The following is a 20,432-nucleotide window of genomic DNA, read 5'->3' on the forward strand; positions in this document are numbered from 1 at the left end:
AATCCGGAGCACAAAACTCCAATCAGAAATTTTAAGGTAAACGAGAAAAAAATAAACAAAAAACTTTAAAACCCGATGAACTCATTGCCATTGTGCAGGCAAAGACCCCAATAGCTCCACATTGTCATGTAACTCAAATCGAAACAACAACAACATCAGGGTACAGCAAAAACAACACTTTACATGTGTAGCCAAGGCACAACAAACAAAGAGCAAGGCACACACACACACACTCACAAAGAAATGGTAAGAACAAGAACAACACAAATAGCTGGCAACAAAATAGAGCCAAACAAGTAGAACTTGTCTAGGCCTAAAGCATAGCAGAGGCGTCGCTTCTGAGGGGGGTCTTAAGATGAAGTTTGTGACTAGTAGCAACAGCTACAATTTGTAACGAATTCAGTTTGCGTACTTTGCAGAAGGAATTCATGAGCCTTTGTCTTTTGATAGCTTCATTTGAAGGCAACTTCAAATGTTAATGAGTTTCCAATTGAACTCTGCTTTATTAGTTTTTTCAGGGATATATGATGTGTGCAGAAACTCTCAGTAGAATGAATTCGGGCTCCATAATTGCATCAATTTCTATTTTAATTGATATTTTAAGTTTGGGAAAAGATTATATATAGAAACGATTAAGCTAATTATGATTTTCATTCATTATTTTTCATCAATTATTTAAGACATCATTAAAATAATTTCCACCAACAATTTTTCCTATTTTTTCATGCTCATTGTTATATTTTTATTTTATTTTTTTTTATCTTTTATTTTTAATATTCATATTATTTTAATTCCCAAGAACTGTTATTGTATTTAATTAATTATTCTGTTTTATCGATTTCTTCTTCATTGTGGCACATGCCGCCTCTGAGTTTGCGAGCTGTGCAAACAAATGTTTCCCTTTAACATTTTAGTTCTTAAAGCCGGCTATTTAAATGACTTTTCTTTAGCTCTTTTACTGTTTGGCGTTTTCCAGCGTTTTTGGTGTCGAAAGTCAAGATCACAAACGTGATTTCTACTTGTTGTTGTTGCTTTGTTTGTTGTTTGTTGCTCATTTTGGCAAACGCTTCATGGCTACGAGAGATCGTGATCTTTAAACTAAGCAAACTCTGTTGTTATTTATTTGCGGCCATTGCATTTGGCCCCTTGCTCGGCCACGCTGATTCGATCAGTCGTCACTTTGTAGCCGCTGCTGCAGATCGGAGCCAACTTTGGAGTATATATATATATATATATTTCGATCTAGCCAATGCTCGATTTATGTTGGCTCATTTATTTTGACAAGCGCAGCGCCTAAAACTACACTCGAGCTGTGTTTGTGTGGGTGCCCACAGTCTCTCGATAGCTGAGCAACTTCAAACATTTACTGATCACCGCTAAAGTTTGTTATGTTTATTTTATGCGGCTCTCCCTTGCGCTCAGCCTCCAGCCACCAGTTCTCTGATTAATGTGGCGCACATTAATCAAGCCATTGAGCGGCTCACTTTGTTTGAAGTTGATCAAGCTATCTGGTACCGTAGTACTCATATCTCTCAATCGCGATCAGTCGTTCGACCTGTAAAGACGTGAATTCGAACAGCCTTCGCTTAAGCTCTACTGCTGCAGAGTTCTAAAAATAGAACTTTGCGGTGCATTCTTCAACGCAACAGCAACAAAAACCGCACACGCAGCGTTTTCTTATCGCTTGCTTCCGCGTAACTCAATTGCTTTAATTGCAATTTACGAAATTTCGTCGCTTGGCGCGAGTGCGCCTGCACTCAAAAGCACAATCCGCGATGACATCTAATGTCAATAACCTCGCTACAGCTGTAAAGGTAAATGCAGAAATGCAAGCCCAGCTTAACGTTGTGATGGCAAATAGGCAAGCCTCCATCATGCCAATAAACTCAAAAATAGATATCGCCTCCGTGCAAGGCATCACTAACAACAAAAACACGAAACGTAAACAGCCAAATTCACCAAAAACCATCAAGAAAAGGCTCATCTTCGACGAACCAAGCACCAGCAATGCAGCATTAATATCAGAAAATCGATTTTCACTGCTCGTAGAAGAAGATGAAGACTACAGCGAATCACCTGTAGCTCCAGAAGCCCCAGTATTGACCGACCAGCAAACTACACCGAAACCTCGTCCGCCCCCCATATGGTGTCCAAACATCAAGTCTGTGGCCCTACTTCAACAGATAATAGATAAAGTAATTGATGCTAAATCATACGTAATTAAGCCAAAGAAGAATAACATAGGTGTATTAACCCAATGCAGTGAGGACTATCGCAGAGTTATAGACCACTTTACTAAGCTGGAATTGGAGTTCCACTGCTACCAGCTTAAGGAGGACAAACCATATAGAGTCGTGTTCAAAGGGCTTCACTCCAGCACTGATACAACACTAATTAAAAAGGAATTGGAAACCAAAGGCCACACAATTACAAATGTGCACAACCCACTGAGCCGTATGGACAAAACACCGCTAAATATATTTTTTGTTGACGTGGCTCAGGCCCCCAACAACAAAGAAATTTTGGACATTCGAGTTGTCTGCAGGCAACGCTGCACAGTGGAACTGCCAAGAAGATACAACGACCTGACACAATGCCATCGCTGTCAAGAATTTGGACACACACAACGCTACTGCCACAAAGCTCCCAGATGTGTGCGTTGCGCCGGGAAACACGCATCCAAAGACTGCACCCGCGAAAAGGACCAGGCACCAACTTGTGTGCACTGTGAGTTACAGCACCCAGCCAACTATAAGGGCTGCCAAGTATACAAGCGGTTGCGCAAATTGCAATCCCCAGCACAAAAAAGGAGTCCCACACAAACACCGTCTACGGGTCCGAGTACTGCTTCCGAAATTACAAGGCCCCGGAGCATTACCCAAGCCACGAGCTTTGCAACGCCTATTAGTGGTGTTTCTTACGCACAGGCCGCTAGAGGTGGACCGTCAAATAAGAATACCACAAGTGACACTTTGTTCACTGAAATGCTTCAGCAACAACAACGTCAGTTTGACGCAATTAATGCCGAGCTCAAAGCGATGCGAGAAGTACAATCCCAACAAGCAACCATGCTAAACAGTTTAATGGCCATCATAACCAAGCTTGCCTACAAATAATGGCTTTACGTGTGGGTATCTGGAACGCCAATGGCCTGAGAAACAAGACTCAGGAACTGGCTGCGTTTCTCTCACAAGAAAACATAGATATAATGTTAATAACAGAAACTCATGAGTGCCCCACTACACAAATTTTCGGATACGAACACTATCAGGCTCATGGTGAAGGAGCAAACTGCTTTGGTGGATCCTCAATCCTCATACGAGCAACAATACCGCATACACCTTTACTGCCAATTTGCAACGCAACAATGCAGGTCTCAGCCATCACCCTGCCTACGTCTATTGGAGCGATCGAAGTTGCGTCAATTTATCTTCCGCCAAACACTGGTCTGTGTGATCATCACATGGAACAGGTTCTAGGCCAAAGGTTGAATAAGACCCTCATCGGCGGCGACTGGAATGGATGGCACCCATTTTGGGGAAGCAATAGTGCGAATCGTCGCGGAGAAGTCATATTTGAGGCGATTCAAAACTTACAATTCAGCATATTGGCGACTGGAGCCCCCACCCGTTACCCAATTAATGGACACAGGCCCTCGGCAATCGACTTCGCTGTCTACAAAGGCATCTGTGACCGGCAATTGACCATTGAAGAATCCTTGGACCTATCCTCTGACCACCTGCCACTAATAGTCACAATCCACGCGCAGCCACAGCCCTTGCCCATTAGGAAACAACTACTGCCAGCAGGATCAGATTTAGGAGTCTTTAGGCGCGAGCTCCATTACTCTTTGCACATAGAAATGGAACTTAACACTCCTGAAGACGTGGACTACGCAGCAAACAAACTGCAGGAAGAAATAGTCAAAGCTGCGCACCAAGCCGCCCCACCATCTTGCCAAACAAGACAACAGTCTCCGTACAACATCCCCCTCACCTTGGAGGCCCAACACCTACTAATACACAAAAGATGGGCCAGGAGACGCTGGTTAAGATTACGCACGCCTGATGCCAAATCCATGTACAACGAAGCCACGAGGCATCTTAAAGCTGCTCTCGCCCTGCTTCAAAAGAGGTGTATCAGCGATGCGCTGGTACGAGCTGAATCGCCCACTGACGCAGAGTTTCAATTATGGAAATTTACAAGAAAGCTCAAACGGCAGCCAATACGACGTCATCCCATTCGGAGCATTTCTGGTTCCTGGCACATTGGAGACGAAGCTCAAGCTGAGGCTTTTGCAAACCACCTTCAAGACCAATTCACGCCGGTGATTACCGCAGAGGCCTCAGAAATCGAAGCAACAGAAGACATCGTTCTCTCGCCCCTCCCAGCTGAAGACCAGATAACTGGATGTACAAAAGAAGAGGTTCTTGAACACATCAGAAGAGTGAAGGCAAAAAAATCCCCTGGATATGATCTAATAAACGGCAGAGTCCTTAGAGCACTGCCTGACTCCACCATAGACTACATAACTATGGTGTACAACGCCATGCTCCGCATCCGGCACTTTCCAGCCTGCTGGAAGCGCGCCGTGATTGTGATGATTCCTAAGCCTGGCAAACCCGTGGGAGAAATTGAGTCGTACAGACCAATTAGCCTGTTGCCAGTACTCTCCAAAATATTCGAAAGAATATTTCTGGAACGAGTACTGACACATCTGGGACGCCAGGAGGCCATTCCAAACCATCAGTTTGGCTTCAGGAGACAGCATGGAACACCGGAACAGGTTCACAGAGTTGTGCACCATATCCTTGGAGCCTTTGAAGAAAAGATGTACTGCTCTGCCGTCTTTTTAGACATCAAACAGGCGTTTGATCGAGTTTGGCACCTGGGACTGCTGCAGAAAGTGAGGACCACCCTTCCAGCCCCATTTTTCGCGTTGCTATCCTCATACCTTATTGGAAGAACCTTCCAAGTGTCAAGGGGGCAAACAGTATCCTTGACTAGACCAATTATGGCTGGAGTACCACAGGGTAGTGTTCTAGGCCCAACACTTTATACTTTATTCACAGGAGATATGCCAACTCCCGAGCCAAATATAGGAAGTACAGATGCAGTACTCATAGCGACCTATGCAGATGACACCGCCATCTTATCACGTCACGTATCTGCGCAAGAAGCTTCAGACTCACTACAAAAATATCTGGACTCTTTCGGACGCTGGGCAAAACGGTGGTGTATCACCATTAATGCACAAAAGTCTGTACATACTACCTTCGCCACTAGAAGAGGAGATTGCCCAAGCGTTGCATTGGGGCCCACTATTCCCAAAGCCTCAAAAGTAAAGTACCTTGGTATCACTCTTGACAGAAGGCTGACTTTTAAAGCGCACATAAGTCAAGTAACCTCAAAATGCAAAAGCAAGCTAAAAACCCTCGACTGGATGCTGAGAGCTTCAAGCAAGTTGTCTTACAGCAGCAAGGCCGCCATCTACAAGGCAATAGTTGTCCCAACCTTCGTATATGGTATCTCTCTATGGGGCTCCTCGGCGAAGACTACAAGGAACAAAATTCAGACCCTGCAGAATAAAGCACTACGCAGATGGACTGGAGCCAGCTGGTTTGTAAGAAACTCAGTCTTACATAGGGATTTAGCAATTCCCACAGTTGCTGAACTCATTGGGCGACACAGTTCAAGATACGCGGACAGACTTGCAGCGCATCCTAACCATCTCGCAAGCAACCTGGCTATAAACAACAATAGGCGAAGACTGAAGAGATTGCATCCTCTAGACAATATTAGAACTAATTAAGATAGTAGCTACAAGTGCAGAATAATTGGCATATCTGCCCTCCCATTAGTTAAGGTTTAGAGCTAAATGCGCTATAGAGTCTAAGACAATAAGCTGCAACAAAATAAAGAAATAAAAACGAAAAAAAAAAAAAAAAAAAAAAAAAAAACTCATATCTCTCCCTCTCACTAAATGTCTCTCTCTCTTGCTCTTGCGCCGCCCGTTTGCGCTCTATTTAGCAGTCAGTTTACTTTTAATTTAAAACGATCGATCGATCGCAACTGAAACCGAGTTTCGTTAAGGCTCGTTCCATTGATCGTTTCATCGATCGGTCCCGGAGCTGCTGTTTACGTTTTATGCTTTGTTTTTAAGTTTATATATATGTGTACTTTTTCGGGTGTTGATGATCTCTGACGATCGTTTTTTCGTTTTTGGTTAGTTAATGGTCAATTTGTTTTCAATTAATTGGCTTGTTGTGTGTTAATGTTTGTCGGTTACGTGTGTAGCTCACTCAAAGACAGTCGTTGTTCAACTGTGTGTCTGTGTTTGTTTGTGTTTGGAATGTCAGGCAATCTTTTGGCTTAAGTCACTTGCACTTTTCAGAGCTCATAAATTTTGAACTGAACAACGCCAGCGTTTCCTATTAAAAAGATCAAAGCAAACGCCAACAGAGCGTAGCCAGACAAACTACCCACAACTACACAACAGTTCATCAGTCAGTCAATTGAAAGAGTGACGCATTGATGGAGTGAGGAATGGCTACAGCGACTACAGATTGTTATGTAGATCATACGATTAGAAAATAACAGCAGGGAAAACAACAAAATCCCACAACATTTACAGATGGAAAGATAATTAAGCATTTAGAGCCGAATTGCCTGTGTCGAGCTCTATATAAATTGGGCTAAAAAGATCCAGAGATATCTTGAGTATTCTAGTTTATCACAACTTTCCGCTTTAGCACAGTTCTCACTGTACTCAAGACATATGTTGATGAGTCAAATTTTGAGATTCTGGTCCATGCAAAATAGTTTTTCTGCCATATTTCAAACGAGAGCAAAAATTGTTGCTCTTTGCCAGGGTCTGCCCTTTTGATCATCTGCCGCCAAGATGAATTTTCTTAGAATTTCTCTTTGATGCCCCACCACTTGGGGCAATGAGGAAACGCGCCGAAACCAAAAGACAGACACCCATAGGAATAGACACATTTGAAACGATCGCCCCTACACAAATGAAGATGAATGGCAGATGTATCAACGCACAGAGCTCTAAGAGCTTTGAAGTTTTGGTCTGTGCAACTTTTGTTCATTAGCTCATTTCCACTAATTCAGCTGCTCCCAAGAAGTCTTAATTATGCATACACACACATATAGACATGAATACATTTCTATATATATCTCGGACTACCTCAGGGGTGAAGTTTTTTGGGGTTGGCTTGCCAAAAACTCTTTTGAAGTTTCTTGTGTGTGAAGTTTTTGGCAAAGTTTTGGCATATCTCACATATAAATACGTTTATGAAGAAATGGCTTAATGCTTAAGTGAGCAGCTATATAAATGCAAAACTTGTTTTCGCGTTAAGGGCAAGGTTATCATAATAAAGCATTAGGGTCGTTTAATGGTTAAGTTAGAAGCACACGAAAGCTTGTAATTCCAAGAAATACAAAAGATCGAGTTTTAAGACTTTTTAGGTACAAATGAATATAAGAATTTAAGAATTTATAATATATTATAAGTAATTAAAAAATAATTATTGTAATAAATAATAAATAATAATAAATATTCAAAATTAAGTAAGTATTTAAAAATTGAAGTTAAAAATATATTAAATTAAATTTAAGATTTAGTCAATTAATTAGAATTATCCAATATAATTAAAATTTATTAATGTAATAAATGGTTCATAACCTTTCGATTAATACGCAAATAAATTTATTATATATTATTGTGATGTATACATTATTTCTGCTTAAGCTGCGAAAAATTTGGTTTCTATTGCTAATACCCATGCATCTACATTTTAATAAAAAAGATCAGAGTTTTTACATATTTAAAAAAATATATTTAAAATAAATAAATTTTCTATTAAAGTTTATAATTCGCGCTCAAGTCTGCATAATTAAATTTATTAAAAGAAAACTGTTTAGTGTCGAGTACTTAAACTTTTTATTATATTGAATTTAATGTCGCCCTCCATTAAGAAGCTGCACAAGTTTTGCTCTGGATTTGCGAATTTATTTCGCCCTTCGCCCAACGTTGGCAGATTTGGCCGTCTGCTGTTTGGCTAATTTCATTTTTATGACTTTTATGCGAAGCATTTGCGTTTATGTTTTTTTTCTGCTTGTTTTTACTTTTGTCTTTTGGCCCGCTGCAGAATCTGAGTCGGAATTGTAGTTGGAGTCGGCATCGGATGATTTATGGCAGTCTGAATTTTCTTTGAATTTTTTCACATTTATTATTATTTTATTTTATTTTATTTTGTGGCGTTAAAAATATTGCCAAGCTGCCATAAATTTTGACAACTAATAAAAATGCAGGCCACTGCAAATGCATTCCATTTGCATAAGGCTCAAAGGGTACCAGGAACCAGAATATTTTTATATCGATTTTAAGCTAATTTGCATATTAAAACCAAGTCGTCTCTTCTTTTATGGATGTACCGCTCAGACATGGCTTGACAAGTGTCTCCACATATGGCTGAGCCATCCATCGATCGATCGATCCGTCGATATCGAATGCATGATTTATGCCAGCTCTTTTATGTTTCTCTTTCACATCAAGCATCATTTGTTGGTTCCATTGTCTACAACTAATTACCATCATCAACAACAAGTTGTTTGTTCGCTTCGAGTCGAGCTACCAACACAAGTTGAGCATCCATCGATTTGTTATTGGCCATTTGCCTTACCATAATATTCAGTATTACCGTATGAAGTTATCACTTAATCATTTTTATGATTGCACTATTTTTGGGCTTCGAATCGAAAATTTTTAAATTCTTTTTCCCATTTGGGTTCTAGTGTATCATAAAAGTTAGTTTACGGTTATGGTTTGCCTTTTTTTTAGTACGACGTAGGCAGTTGTAAAATCTTAATGAATATGAAGTGACTTAGATCTTTCTCTATCTCTCTCTCCCTCTGTCTTTCACTCTGCTGCAAGAGGCAGCCCTGAGCTCTTATTGGCATATCATAGTAAAGGAATATGGTATGTGCTTAGGCCAAATGCGTTTTATGGCTAGATGAAACTCTTTGTAGCTAACAGCCGAGAGTTTTTCTCACAGTTCTTTCATTTTTTAAGGTTATGTTTACAGTTAGGAACTGTTCTGTTATATACTAAAAATCTACAAAATTTCCTGGTTCAAATGAGTTCAACTTAGCTTAGCTAGCTCTTTCGCTCAGCTACATCCCTCCATTCGATTACTCGTGTTGGCAAAATATGCCATTAATAATAATTTCACTTAGCTTAATTAATGTGCACTTGTTGCTCATTTGGCTGCATAGCAATTGTCATTTCAATTAAACTCTAAAAGTCATTAGCTCGTTTTTATATAAGCCGGACAAACCGCCTCAATAGCGATATACTACCATAAGCTCTTACATAATCGGCCATATATTTTCCATGCGCGCACACACAGAGCAAAAGTTTTTCAATTTTCCAAATCTTCTGCTGCTGCTGTTGCTGCTGTTGTCTGGCTCTCACATATAAATAAAATGGCGCTGGGGACGGCGTGTAATTATCATAAAGCGGAATCTTGTAGCGCCAATATGAAGCTCATAACTTTGTATGGCAGAGCAGAAGGCAGTGTGCGAGTAGGGGTACAGTGGGTACAACTGGTCACCTCCTGCTGCCTGCCGACTAGCCTAATGCCCATTTCGGTCATCCGCGTCACCAGCCCAAACGATGTAACTTTCAATTTGCGTAATTTTCAAGTGAGTACAGGCAAAAAAGCTGATCCCTCACCTGAACCCAATGACTGTTGCCGTGCGATGCCATGAGAAATCATTGGTGGGTGTTCGGGGAGGGGGCCAGGAGCTAGCTAAAGTTAGTTCCTGGCTGGATTTCTCTGACTGTGAGGCGTGGCTAACTGCTGCGTTAAGGTGCACGCTTGTCATAAAATGCCGCTTATTATGCTGGCTATTAATTTTTAGTGCTTAGACGCAACTGCCTGGGCCTGGACGTGGACGTGGACGTGGACGTGGACTTGGACCTGGCCTGGCTGCTGGCCTGGGACCTGAGCGTGCCCCCAGTTAGACTGCTCCAATGCCAGCCCCATCATAGTTACCAAACCTTGTTGTTGTTGGCCAAGGCAATTTATGACATACATGCGGAATGGACAACGCCATCTCTCCATCCCTATCCGCATCGCCATCCTCATCGCCTCAGCGCTATCATTGTGCCTGGCCACATTTTGGCGGCATATCGCGCGGCTTCTATCGCAGCCGTACAAATTTATTTTGCGTTTGCATGCACTACACTCCAATTGAGCCTAATCACTACGTAATGAAGCTTGCAAAGCTAGCTTAAAAAGATTTTATTTGTGTGCATAGGTCAACTTAGGAACTTAATTTTATGGACTCAACTGACTCTTAAGTATATTTATACTTTCAAAAAAGGTGTTTAGGGTTTTTTATGAAATTCTAATTTTAAGTGGTGTACAGCAAATATTGCAAAAAGTATAGAACATAAACAGAACTGTCAGATCGATAGATATATCAGCTAGATATAGATCTAAATAACTAGAGATCGGAAATGCGAGTGAAAAATAGAGATCAGAACAAAGGGGCCGGAAGGTCGATCAATGCAGATACAGCTGAGTTCATTAAAATTACTATTTTTACTATACTATTACTGTATAGAAAACTTAAGCTAAGAGACGATTAAGAGATATAGATAGATCAAAAATACAGTAGATAGGTATATAGATGATAAATGTAATTGATAGACAGATAAGAAATATGATAGATATATCGTTCGTCTTAAATGTCTGTTATTTTTAACTGTAATGAAATATGTTATCTAAGGAGCATAAATATACTTTAGTATAAGAATTGTATCTAAATAAAGGTTGAAATAATATTAGGTATTCGAGAATCTCAACTGAATAGTCTTCCATACAAAATATGTTTGCTGGAGTAACATTCCTTCTATTCATTCTAGCTAGCGCACAGCATCTACAAACAGATCTTATAGAGTATCTGCATATCGTATATGTGAGCATATGTTTATTTATTAAAACTAAGCATCTGCTGGCGTATTGGGGCGCAAGAAGCGAGCATGTCGAGAAGTTACCCATCATTAGTACTAACAAGCGACATTACGCGGCAGCGCTTGCGTTTGGGTCTCTCTATATTTCTCTCTCTCTCTCTCTCACTAGTAGTCTGAAATCTTTGTTGGGGTCTCAGCTTCTTGGCTGATTACATTGGCCAGATAGTTGCGAGCACGCGTACTTGATATGGCTTTGTCCCATTACGCTGAACTCTTCCCCTCTCACTAGTTCACTCGCCTCATATGTTTATTTAAGGAATTTTTATTACCACATATGTGTGTATGTGTATCCAGTTTGAGTTTGAGTTTCTGTTGTGGGCATACTTATCGCATTTTTAGATTTTTCATGGGTTTATTAAATTGTTTTATGTGCACTCCCCCAGCTGGTCAAATGTCATAATGTGAGTTGTGAATTCTTGAAATTGGTCTCGAATTTGATTGCAGTGCGGCGGCATTATTACGCTAATGATGGCATTGACTACAGACAAAATTTCCTGCATGTTAATAGCTAGAGATATGGTTCTTAGATTATGGCTGTTTGTGCAGAAATTGTTTAACTTAAGTAAGGATCACTAGCTAGACAAATTATTATGAAGTATGTGCCGAAATTATATGTTTCTTAAGTACTTTAGCCTGTGTTATTATAGAAGAATTTGTTGAGTCGTATATTGTTATGGAGTACACACCTGAAAGGAAAAGAAAAAAAGCATTTATTAGTCATTGGAATTGGAATAAATAGATAGATACTGTTATATTTTTATAGACATTACATACGAGGAGATATGAGACTTGAAACTATATATTTTTTCCAGCAAACCTATTTATCTTTAGCCTTATACATGTAGCTTTAAAATGTCATATAATATTGAATATTCATTATCTTGCTAAAAAACAGGTATTATTGATTGTAAATCACGATGATTTACCGTAGCCTTATCTTTAACTCTTTTATGACGCTGCCAACTTGTGCCACAACAAGCTTAAAACACATAAGATATGGTTAACTTGTTTACCATGGCTTACGATAACAGAGTCAAACTTGAAAGCTTTACGCAATCAATCAATACATCAATTTCCTCGTTAATCAACAAAAACACAAAACTCATTGCCTGTTCATTTATGGTTTTCTATTTATAAGCAATTTTTTGTTGACTTGCCATATAATTAAATACAAATAACAATTAAGATATATAGCAAAAGCTCGTTTGCTTTTGGACTGGCGGAGATTCAAACCCCATTAGTGGGCATATCAAATAATTGAGTTTTTTTTTTTAATTAAGAGCGACAAAAATACGATGACAATTATGAATTGAGACGTTAATTGTCTATGCATAGAGTATGAGTGTGTGTAACTAGATTCATTTTAGCAGCCTTCAATTTGAAGCCTGCCGCATGAGATTGTTCAGAATTTGCAAGCAGTCAAGCTGGTGGGTTGGTCAAAAATAATTTTCATATTTAATTGACAGTCAGACAGATTGAGAAATGCTACCGATTCCATTAGCGCGGCCTGTCATCAAGAGTTTCCATATAAACCACAATATATTTTGGTTTTTATCCATTTATTTCGGTCTTCGTCTGTCAATAGAGGCTGTAAAATTGAACGCCTGCTGCTGCCTTCGGGGCGTATACATATTTTTTCAAGCGTCTGTCGCTTTATTTAACAGCAACATGTTTTACAACATTATTAGACAACGTCCACGGCGAGTGACTAGACATTCGAGCTGGCGAATTTTAATTACCAATATTTCCAGGTGTCGAATCAACGTCCCACTCGTCTATGGTCAACACTTTGCACTTTATGACAGTTGCCCTCCTTTTTATTGCTCTTTGCATAAAAAGTAGTTAATTACACATTTGTTGCTTGCAGCTAATTAGCAATTTGCGCCAAACAGTTCTAATGGCTTGTAATTGGCCAACATTTGTATGGCTCATTGATATATAATTTCATTTATATTTATGCGCTTAGTGCGCGATTAGCTCGTGGGGGTTCACACATGGTCCACCTTAATTGAATTGTCACTGCGACTAATTCGCTTTCATGCGTGGTTAGCATGAACTAGACTCATTGTTCTTCATTATTGGGTTTAATTATTTAACTTATTAGTTAAATAGCACACATATACACAAATGTATATATACATAAATATTTGTGTATAAACATTATTTAACCTTTAGACTCCAATATTAAATTGCTAGTGCTTTTTTATGTCTAATGTTTTTTTTTCGTTAACAAATGATAAGATATCAAGTATCTTCCTTAAATACGATAAGCTTTTTGCGCAGTTTTCTAATTTCACAATTGCTATTAATATATACTAATTATTTATCGTTTTATTTGGCAGCTGTAGTAATTAGTAAGCTATTATTTCTATAAATATATTACTTTTGTTATGACTAATAATTTTGTTTGACTTTTTGGTTTTCAATAATATATATTTTTGATGAAAACATATTTAATTTTTTTGTTTTTCATTTTTGTTGCAGTGCTCTTAAGCGCTTTTCAATCACTAAAACTTGAAAGCAATAAAAGAATTATTTTTTAGGTTTTGTTTATATATATTTTGTATATTATTTTTATATATTTTTTTTATATATATTTTACATATATAAATATAGTTGTATTTTGTGTTTAATAAATAAAATTCGTGATTAAATGTATACATTTACATGTATGTAAATTCACTTCACAGGCAGTTCACAATAGTTAGAATAGATAAATTTGTGGCCCATCGCATTCCAAGTCAACACTTAGCAGTGATGATGTGGTGGTCCATGATGATGATGCTCATAGTGGCCATGATGATAATCATGGTGTACGTGATGTGGCGGTGGACCGTGATGATGATGGTGATGATGATGATCGTAGAACGGCGGCGGTGGTGGTCCGTGATGATGATGATGATGATGGTGCGGCGGCGGATGTCCGTGTCCATGGTGTCCATGGTGACTATGATGGTGTCCCAAGTGCAATCCCAAATGGATGCCAAAGAGGCGGTCGTCGTGATGTGGTGGCGGCATTATTTTCACTTTTAATTTTCTTGTAATCCTTTGCTTAACTGGAGCTCTTAATTCCACGAGCAAAACAATTGTACTGTGCCCACTCCTAACAGCAGTTGTCAATATATACTGGGAGCAAAGTGTTGATTGCCTATCAGATAACATTTGTAGGTGATGCACACGAGTTGTTAGTTATCTTATCGCCTGGCCATTTCGTTTATTATGAATCATTGTGATTCATTGACTTGTAAAAATAATAACACATTTCTTATCTTCTTCAGGGCTGGGCTAATCTGAGGTTCAGGTGAGTAAGTCCATTCAGCTTGGGGTACTTCCCTCCATTGAATAGCCATAAAAAAAATGTAGCCAACTAATCGCGGTAAATAAATATATAAATAAATAAATCTGTTTACGCTTTTTCCGCAAACCAGAAACGAGAAAAAAAGCTTCAGACAAAACTTATGGAAAATGCAAGCAGAGTAAAAAGTGGAAAAAATGGAAAACATGCCACAAAGTGTAGCAACTTTTTGTATAGCGGCGTCGAAAACTTTTTGGCATCTGCTAAAAGAGCAAAGAAAAACTGGCTGAGAAGCGGGAGTGCACGACTAAAAAGCACCCTGAATCTAATCATTATTATCATTGGCATTATGTTTATTGCGTTATTCATAAGCATTAATATCATCATTATCATGTTGATCAATCAATTTCATTATCATTACTATTATTATTATGATTATATTATCATTATCATATCATTATCATCATCATGCGTATTATAATTATTCTTAGCAATGGCTCAGCAATTATAATTATTATTATAATATATAGAGATGGACTGCCAAACATATCTCGGCCAATCAGCTCATTATGCCGATCAGGTTCATACTTTATAAGAAATACTTAATCACCTCATTATATTTACATTTACTCATTGCTATACCCTATTTATGCACTTTCACTGGTCTCAGGGTATAAAAAACTGTGTATAAAAAGTAAATGCAAGAAGTCGCCGACAATAATTTCCGCCTGCATAGCTGGTCCGGACAAAAGGAATGCCAGACAGACTGGAAATGCTATAAATACCGAGAGGCCATTGCAAAAAGTGCGAAAAAAGAATACAAAGCACGCGATATACACTCTAGATGCAGGCAGTCAGAAAGAGTGAACATTTTGTATGGAGATTTAGCAGATGCCAGCGTGCGGCAGGAGGTGGGGGCGGAGGAGGTGCGATAAAGTGAGGACGTTGTCATATCAAGTGCTTAGTGCGTGCCAGCGACGTTCTCATAGACTTAACAATAACTTTGCCTGGCTGAACCCTTCGTGGAGGCGCGAGAGCGGGTGTGCCAGAAAGCATCGGCGCAGATAAACTGCGTTAGAAGTTATAAAGCGATTAGACTGTGCGACGGGCTGGCAACTCCATTGGGAGGGTTGCAATGTGCGCCAAGGAAAATTGCGACAAAAAAAAAGCGGAAAACTTTTTGCTGTATCAATTTAATGCCTATTTAAAGTGTGAGCCGAACCCAAAGGGGCGATAATATCAGACACCCAAGGGAAATGGCAAATAGATGCCGCGAACTGCAGGTAATGCATAAATTTGATTTTATGGAAAGTACTTGACAAACTTTCTATAGCCAGAGCAAAGCTGGTTTATTAGCTCGCAAAGTAAGGAAAACTCAATTGGAAACTGAGTTTTTCTAGAGTTTAAATTAAATTACGAGAAATGGTAGAAAAGAGGTAAACTAATAGATAAGAAATGAGGGAAAATATATATATAAATAATAATGAGTAAGTATTCGTCACTTAATGAGAATAAATATAATATAAATTGTTATTCTAATAACTCATTACGTCCACAATCAGGCCAAGAGCTCTTGCCGGCTTGCCGGCCCCTTGACTTCAGCAAGCTTAATATGCTCAGCAATCGAACCAATTATAAGCAACAAATGCCTCAAATCCCATAAATTTCAGTAGTCTAGCAAATCAGAGCAGTTCAATCGACCTTTTACTTTGAGCCGGGTAAACAAAATCAAATTCCATCCACACAATTTAGCCCCAAACCCTCTACATAAATATGGCTAATTAATTAATATATCGACAACTGTTGAAAAAGTTGTTGTTGTTGTTGTTGTCGTGCAGGATTCGAATCATACGGGCCCCAGACTCAACTCAACTCAACTCAAATTAATTGAAAATGTCAAAAGTCAGCGCAATTATCGTAAATTATAAACACGCGTCGGGGTTATTGTGGGGTTTCATTCGATTGCCAAGCAAAATCAAATCCAAATATTATTATTATTATTATTTTTATTACGTGAGTTGGCAAAAATCAGCAGAATTGCAACCCCTAATAATGAGGGTGGGTAATTTGTCAACGCATAATGAAATGTCAACAGAAAAATGCAAATATAAAAATATACATTTATTTATATACTTATCTATGTAAGAGATGTATGTATGTTCAGCGTGGTTAATAGGAGAACTTGCTTGGCTGGTGGGACGGAGACTCATGACTCATGCTCACAAAAAACAAAAACAACTAGAATCAGTGCAAATTTGATATGCAATTGAGGACGGACAGACAGAGAGACAGACAGAGCTCTCGTCTGCTGTAACAAGCCATACAAAATGTTCAAAGCTCTTTTGCCGCAGCATCCTTGCCTGACTATGCAGAAATGTTCAGCCAAAAACCATATAAAATTATTATGCTGGCCAGGCGGGTGGACGAGGTGAGGGTGGTGCGAAAACTCGCTTATGACAATGCTCAAAGGCATTTTTTGGCCAGCATCAGCTAAAAACCCAGACAGCTAAGCCCGACGGCGACAAGAGCCCGGACCATGTGCATATAAAGTCCAAATAAACTCAAGTTGTTGACAAAAGGGTTAAAAGGCCATAATTGTGGCCAGGGTTCCGGACACAGCTAGGGGCAGCTCTGGCACCCAACCTTCACCCAGCCCTCCTTTTAAGCTACAGCATTTTTATTGAAAGTGTAAACATGACAGTCATCAAAATTATAAAGCCAAAAATCGGGTGGCTTGACAAAGTGCGACTGCAGCTGTTCGGGGAGCAGTGTCGTCCTTCCTTTCGGTCTATGTATAGAATTTTTGTGCGCATATTTGTGTGGCACTTGAGTTAAATACAATGTGCCAAATGGGTTTAAAGTAGACAAAAGCCACTGCGTAGACAACATTATTGCTAAGTGCTACAAGGGCAATGAAAACTTTCCGACTATGTCCTGCCGAGTCATAAAACTCTATAAATAATTATGATGCAGACAAATATGTGTGTCAGCCGCAAACAAATTATTTGATATCAGAAACGAAAATGCAAAACGTATTTAAAATGTGGGTGCCTAGGTAAGAGACTATTTCAACAGAAACCCACATTCCTTGGTATTGGTATTCGAATGTGAGAAGGGAACCTCTTCTGTCTATCGAGTTACTAATTTGCCTAATTAAGTGCGCCGCTCCTCGTTCCCTCTAGATATAATCATCAAAAGCAAAAGAGCTTTAGCTAAAATGAAGGGCGAGTCCTATTCAATTATCTATTCAACTCAGCCTTGGCCGCACAATTTCCATTAGTCTGATAACAATAACTCAATCAGAGCGCAAAAAAAGGAGAGGAGCAAACTATAGATGACTCAACCAAAAATAATAAAAAAAAAAAAAAAAACAAACCGCAGATGGAGAATCTTTTGAAAAGGCATCAGAAATCATTGTGTCCTAAGTAGATTGTGCGAGTCAAAAGCGTCTCAAAACAAACCCCTCAAGTCAAGCGACTCGCGCCAGCCAGTCTTCAAAATTCAACCCAGCAATATTTATTTTATAAAGCTAACAAATTTGCGCAAATTTTCTCTTTCAAAAAGAAAGAGACAGCGGCATGCGTGCATATGAATGCGATCCTTAAGGCTGAGCACAAAAGACATCGCTCCGACTGTGTAGCTAACAAGCGGCCTACCCCGTTTCTGTTCTTTTAAGTGATTTCAACCCGGAAATGCCCATAAATCGATTTGGGGGTAGTCTGGTACCTTCCCCGTCAGCCCACCACCCACAACAAAGCTCAACTCGAGGACATCTTGGTCGGGCATCGACGACACATGAGGGGCGTTCGCTTTATGGCCTAAATGAATGAATTGAAATGGGCGGCAAGTGTATCGACTTATGGTTGAGTTGAACACAAGAATGTGATGGTGATGCCACACTTGTCTCTGCAGCTCTGCCGGTCTCCCGCCCGCTGACCCGCAGCTCCTTTTGTGCGGCAGTTGGGTCGTGTGTGCGGCACATGCGGCAACGGAAACGCCACATCCGTAGAGTCCGCACAGTCCGCACACAGTTCGACGGAGCGCAAGCAAAAGTCAATAAAATAAAATTCTAAAGCCAAAAAGGAAATAAATTAACAATAACCAATGATTTTTCTTCGCTTTTTTCCCTGATTTCTTGATGCGTTTATAAGTATGACCATGATATGCTATCGCACCATCCACAATTGTCGGATGTTGTACATAATTTGGCGCCGGTCAGTCAACAGCCAAGGCAAGCAAAACCGGAATACGATATAAAAGAAGACAACTTAAGAAAGTTTTGTATAATTTATAACAATTGAAACTCAATTTGCATATAAAAAACCGACATCGCTAAGTAAATTCTTGACTAGATAAATCTAGCAAAATACTAATTATTTGTATTTTACCTACTTCATTAAGGATGCTTTACTCTACAAGCCATTCAATACTTAATCTGCTTTCATTTAACAACTTTTTTCTTTATATTTCACTCACTTATGCAATTTCAATTAAATTTTCCTTTCATGAACACTCTGACGAACGCTCACCTTAACCTCAATTATGCTGCAACTTAACCTCACTTTCCTTTCAAATATCAACGTCATTGACCATGGCCCGTCCATAACTTTTGCAATTTGTAATCAATTTACTTGCACTTTTTCATACATTTCATGCTACATAATTAGCCCCCAGTGCAGTCGGCGATCAGTTTGGCTGGCAAAAACCTTAATTAACCCATTACCTCTGTGCAGCAGGTAACTATTCAACGCGTCATGCAAAAATGCCAGGCGAAAAACTTTCAGCAGTTTTTCATGCCCGTAACATGTGAAAGGTGTTGGCCTGGCAAAAACTTTGCTCGTTCTCGGAAGTTGTGCCAATAAATTTCTTCTTTTTTTATGGCTCGCAGTGGATTTAAACAAAAGCTCTGGCAAGCTGCCGAGTCACACACCTCGCCTAAGCCAATAATGAAAGCCACACAGCGACGAATGCGTACGACATGAATGAAGCAAAAGAAAAATGTTTTAGTTCTGGTAATTAACAAGAGTTCGAATTTTCTTTTACGCTCGCCCAATTGAAATCGAGTGGATTTTTCGACTAACAGAATCCTCTGCCCGCCAGCGATTTCAGCACTTTACACAGCACCACTTGCCACGCCCCTTTCTACAAAAGGAAAAAGGCAATTTAGAAGCCCGAAACGCAAAGAAAAAACATGGCAAAAGATTCGCTTGATTCGTCACTCTCATTTTATCAAATTAGACAAAGGGGAGAAGTTTTCAGGGCACAAGCCCTTTCAATGTCTTATAAGTGCTCGAAGGTTGGGCGGCTGGGCTATCAGGGGTTAAAGGTGCTGGCAGCGCCACAGGAAGCGCTGGAATTGCCCACAGCCCGGGCCCATATCGAAGGAAAGGCCTCTACTCGATACGAGCATAAACCTGCCACAGAGAAAAAGAAAAAGAAAAAAAACGAAACCAAACAAAAAGAAGAAGAGATTTTAATGACAGCAACAACCGCTGCGCTTTATGGGCTTTACGTGAGATGCTCAGAAAAGCATTCAATGTGGGCGTGTTTATTGTCGCCAACGGCGGCAGGATATTAGAAATAAACAGCACAGCATGAGGCGCCACCAAGCAGCAAGCCGATAAGCCGCCGCCGCCGCCACTGCCACAGTCATTGCCACTGCCGCCGAAGCAACTGCCGCTCGTATGGTAGACAAGTACCAAAATGTGGTAATAATTTGAGTGAAAACGAAAATGTTCCAAAAAACATTTATGTGACTCTAATGCTCGATTCTATTAGACTTTTAGTCAAGAGACGGAGTGTGTGAAAATGGGAGACAGCCTGAGAGTTTGCAAAAAGAAATTCAATTGTCTTATTAAATCTAATCGCAAAACATAAAAGTCTAAATATTTTCTAGTAATTCAAAGGAAATATACTTAAATATTCTAGCTAAACTTTTATGAGAATTTAATACCCGATTCTCTTGGAGTTTTAACAGAGTGAAACAACTTTGCCAAATACGTTCAATTGTTTTATTAGATCTCAATTGTTTATTATTATTAATAAATCTGAATTTAAAAACTACCAAAGATGGAGAGAAGGGCG

General features: G+C 39.4%; 2 protein-coding genes across 2 annotated transcripts in view; both read right to left on the reverse strand.

Annotated features, from left to right (window-relative positions):
• The window catches only part of LOC111603338 (frizzled), a 110,642-nt gene that overhangs the window by 35,581 nt on the left and 54,629 nt on the right, over positions 1-20,432 (reverse strand). The window lies entirely within an intron of this gene.
• LOC111603331 (uncharacterized histidine-rich protein DDB_G0274557) lies at positions 13,675-14,165 on the reverse strand. The gene has a single exon (XM_023320866.2). It carries the CDS (start codon positions 14,069-14,071, stop codon positions 13,802-13,804), a length of 270 nt encoding a protein of 89 aa, XP_023176634.2. The 5' UTR covers positions 14,072-14,165; the 3' UTR covers positions 13,675-13,801.

The sequence above is a fragment of the Drosophila hydei genome, unplaced genomic scaffold (genome assembly GCF_003285905.1).
Source record: "Drosophila hydei strain 15085-1641.00,03,60 unplaced genomic scaffold, DhydRS2 tig00000001-arrow-pilon, whole genome shotgun sequence".
NCBI lineage: Eukaryota > Metazoa > Arthropoda > Insecta > Diptera > Drosophilidae > Drosophila > Drosophila hydei.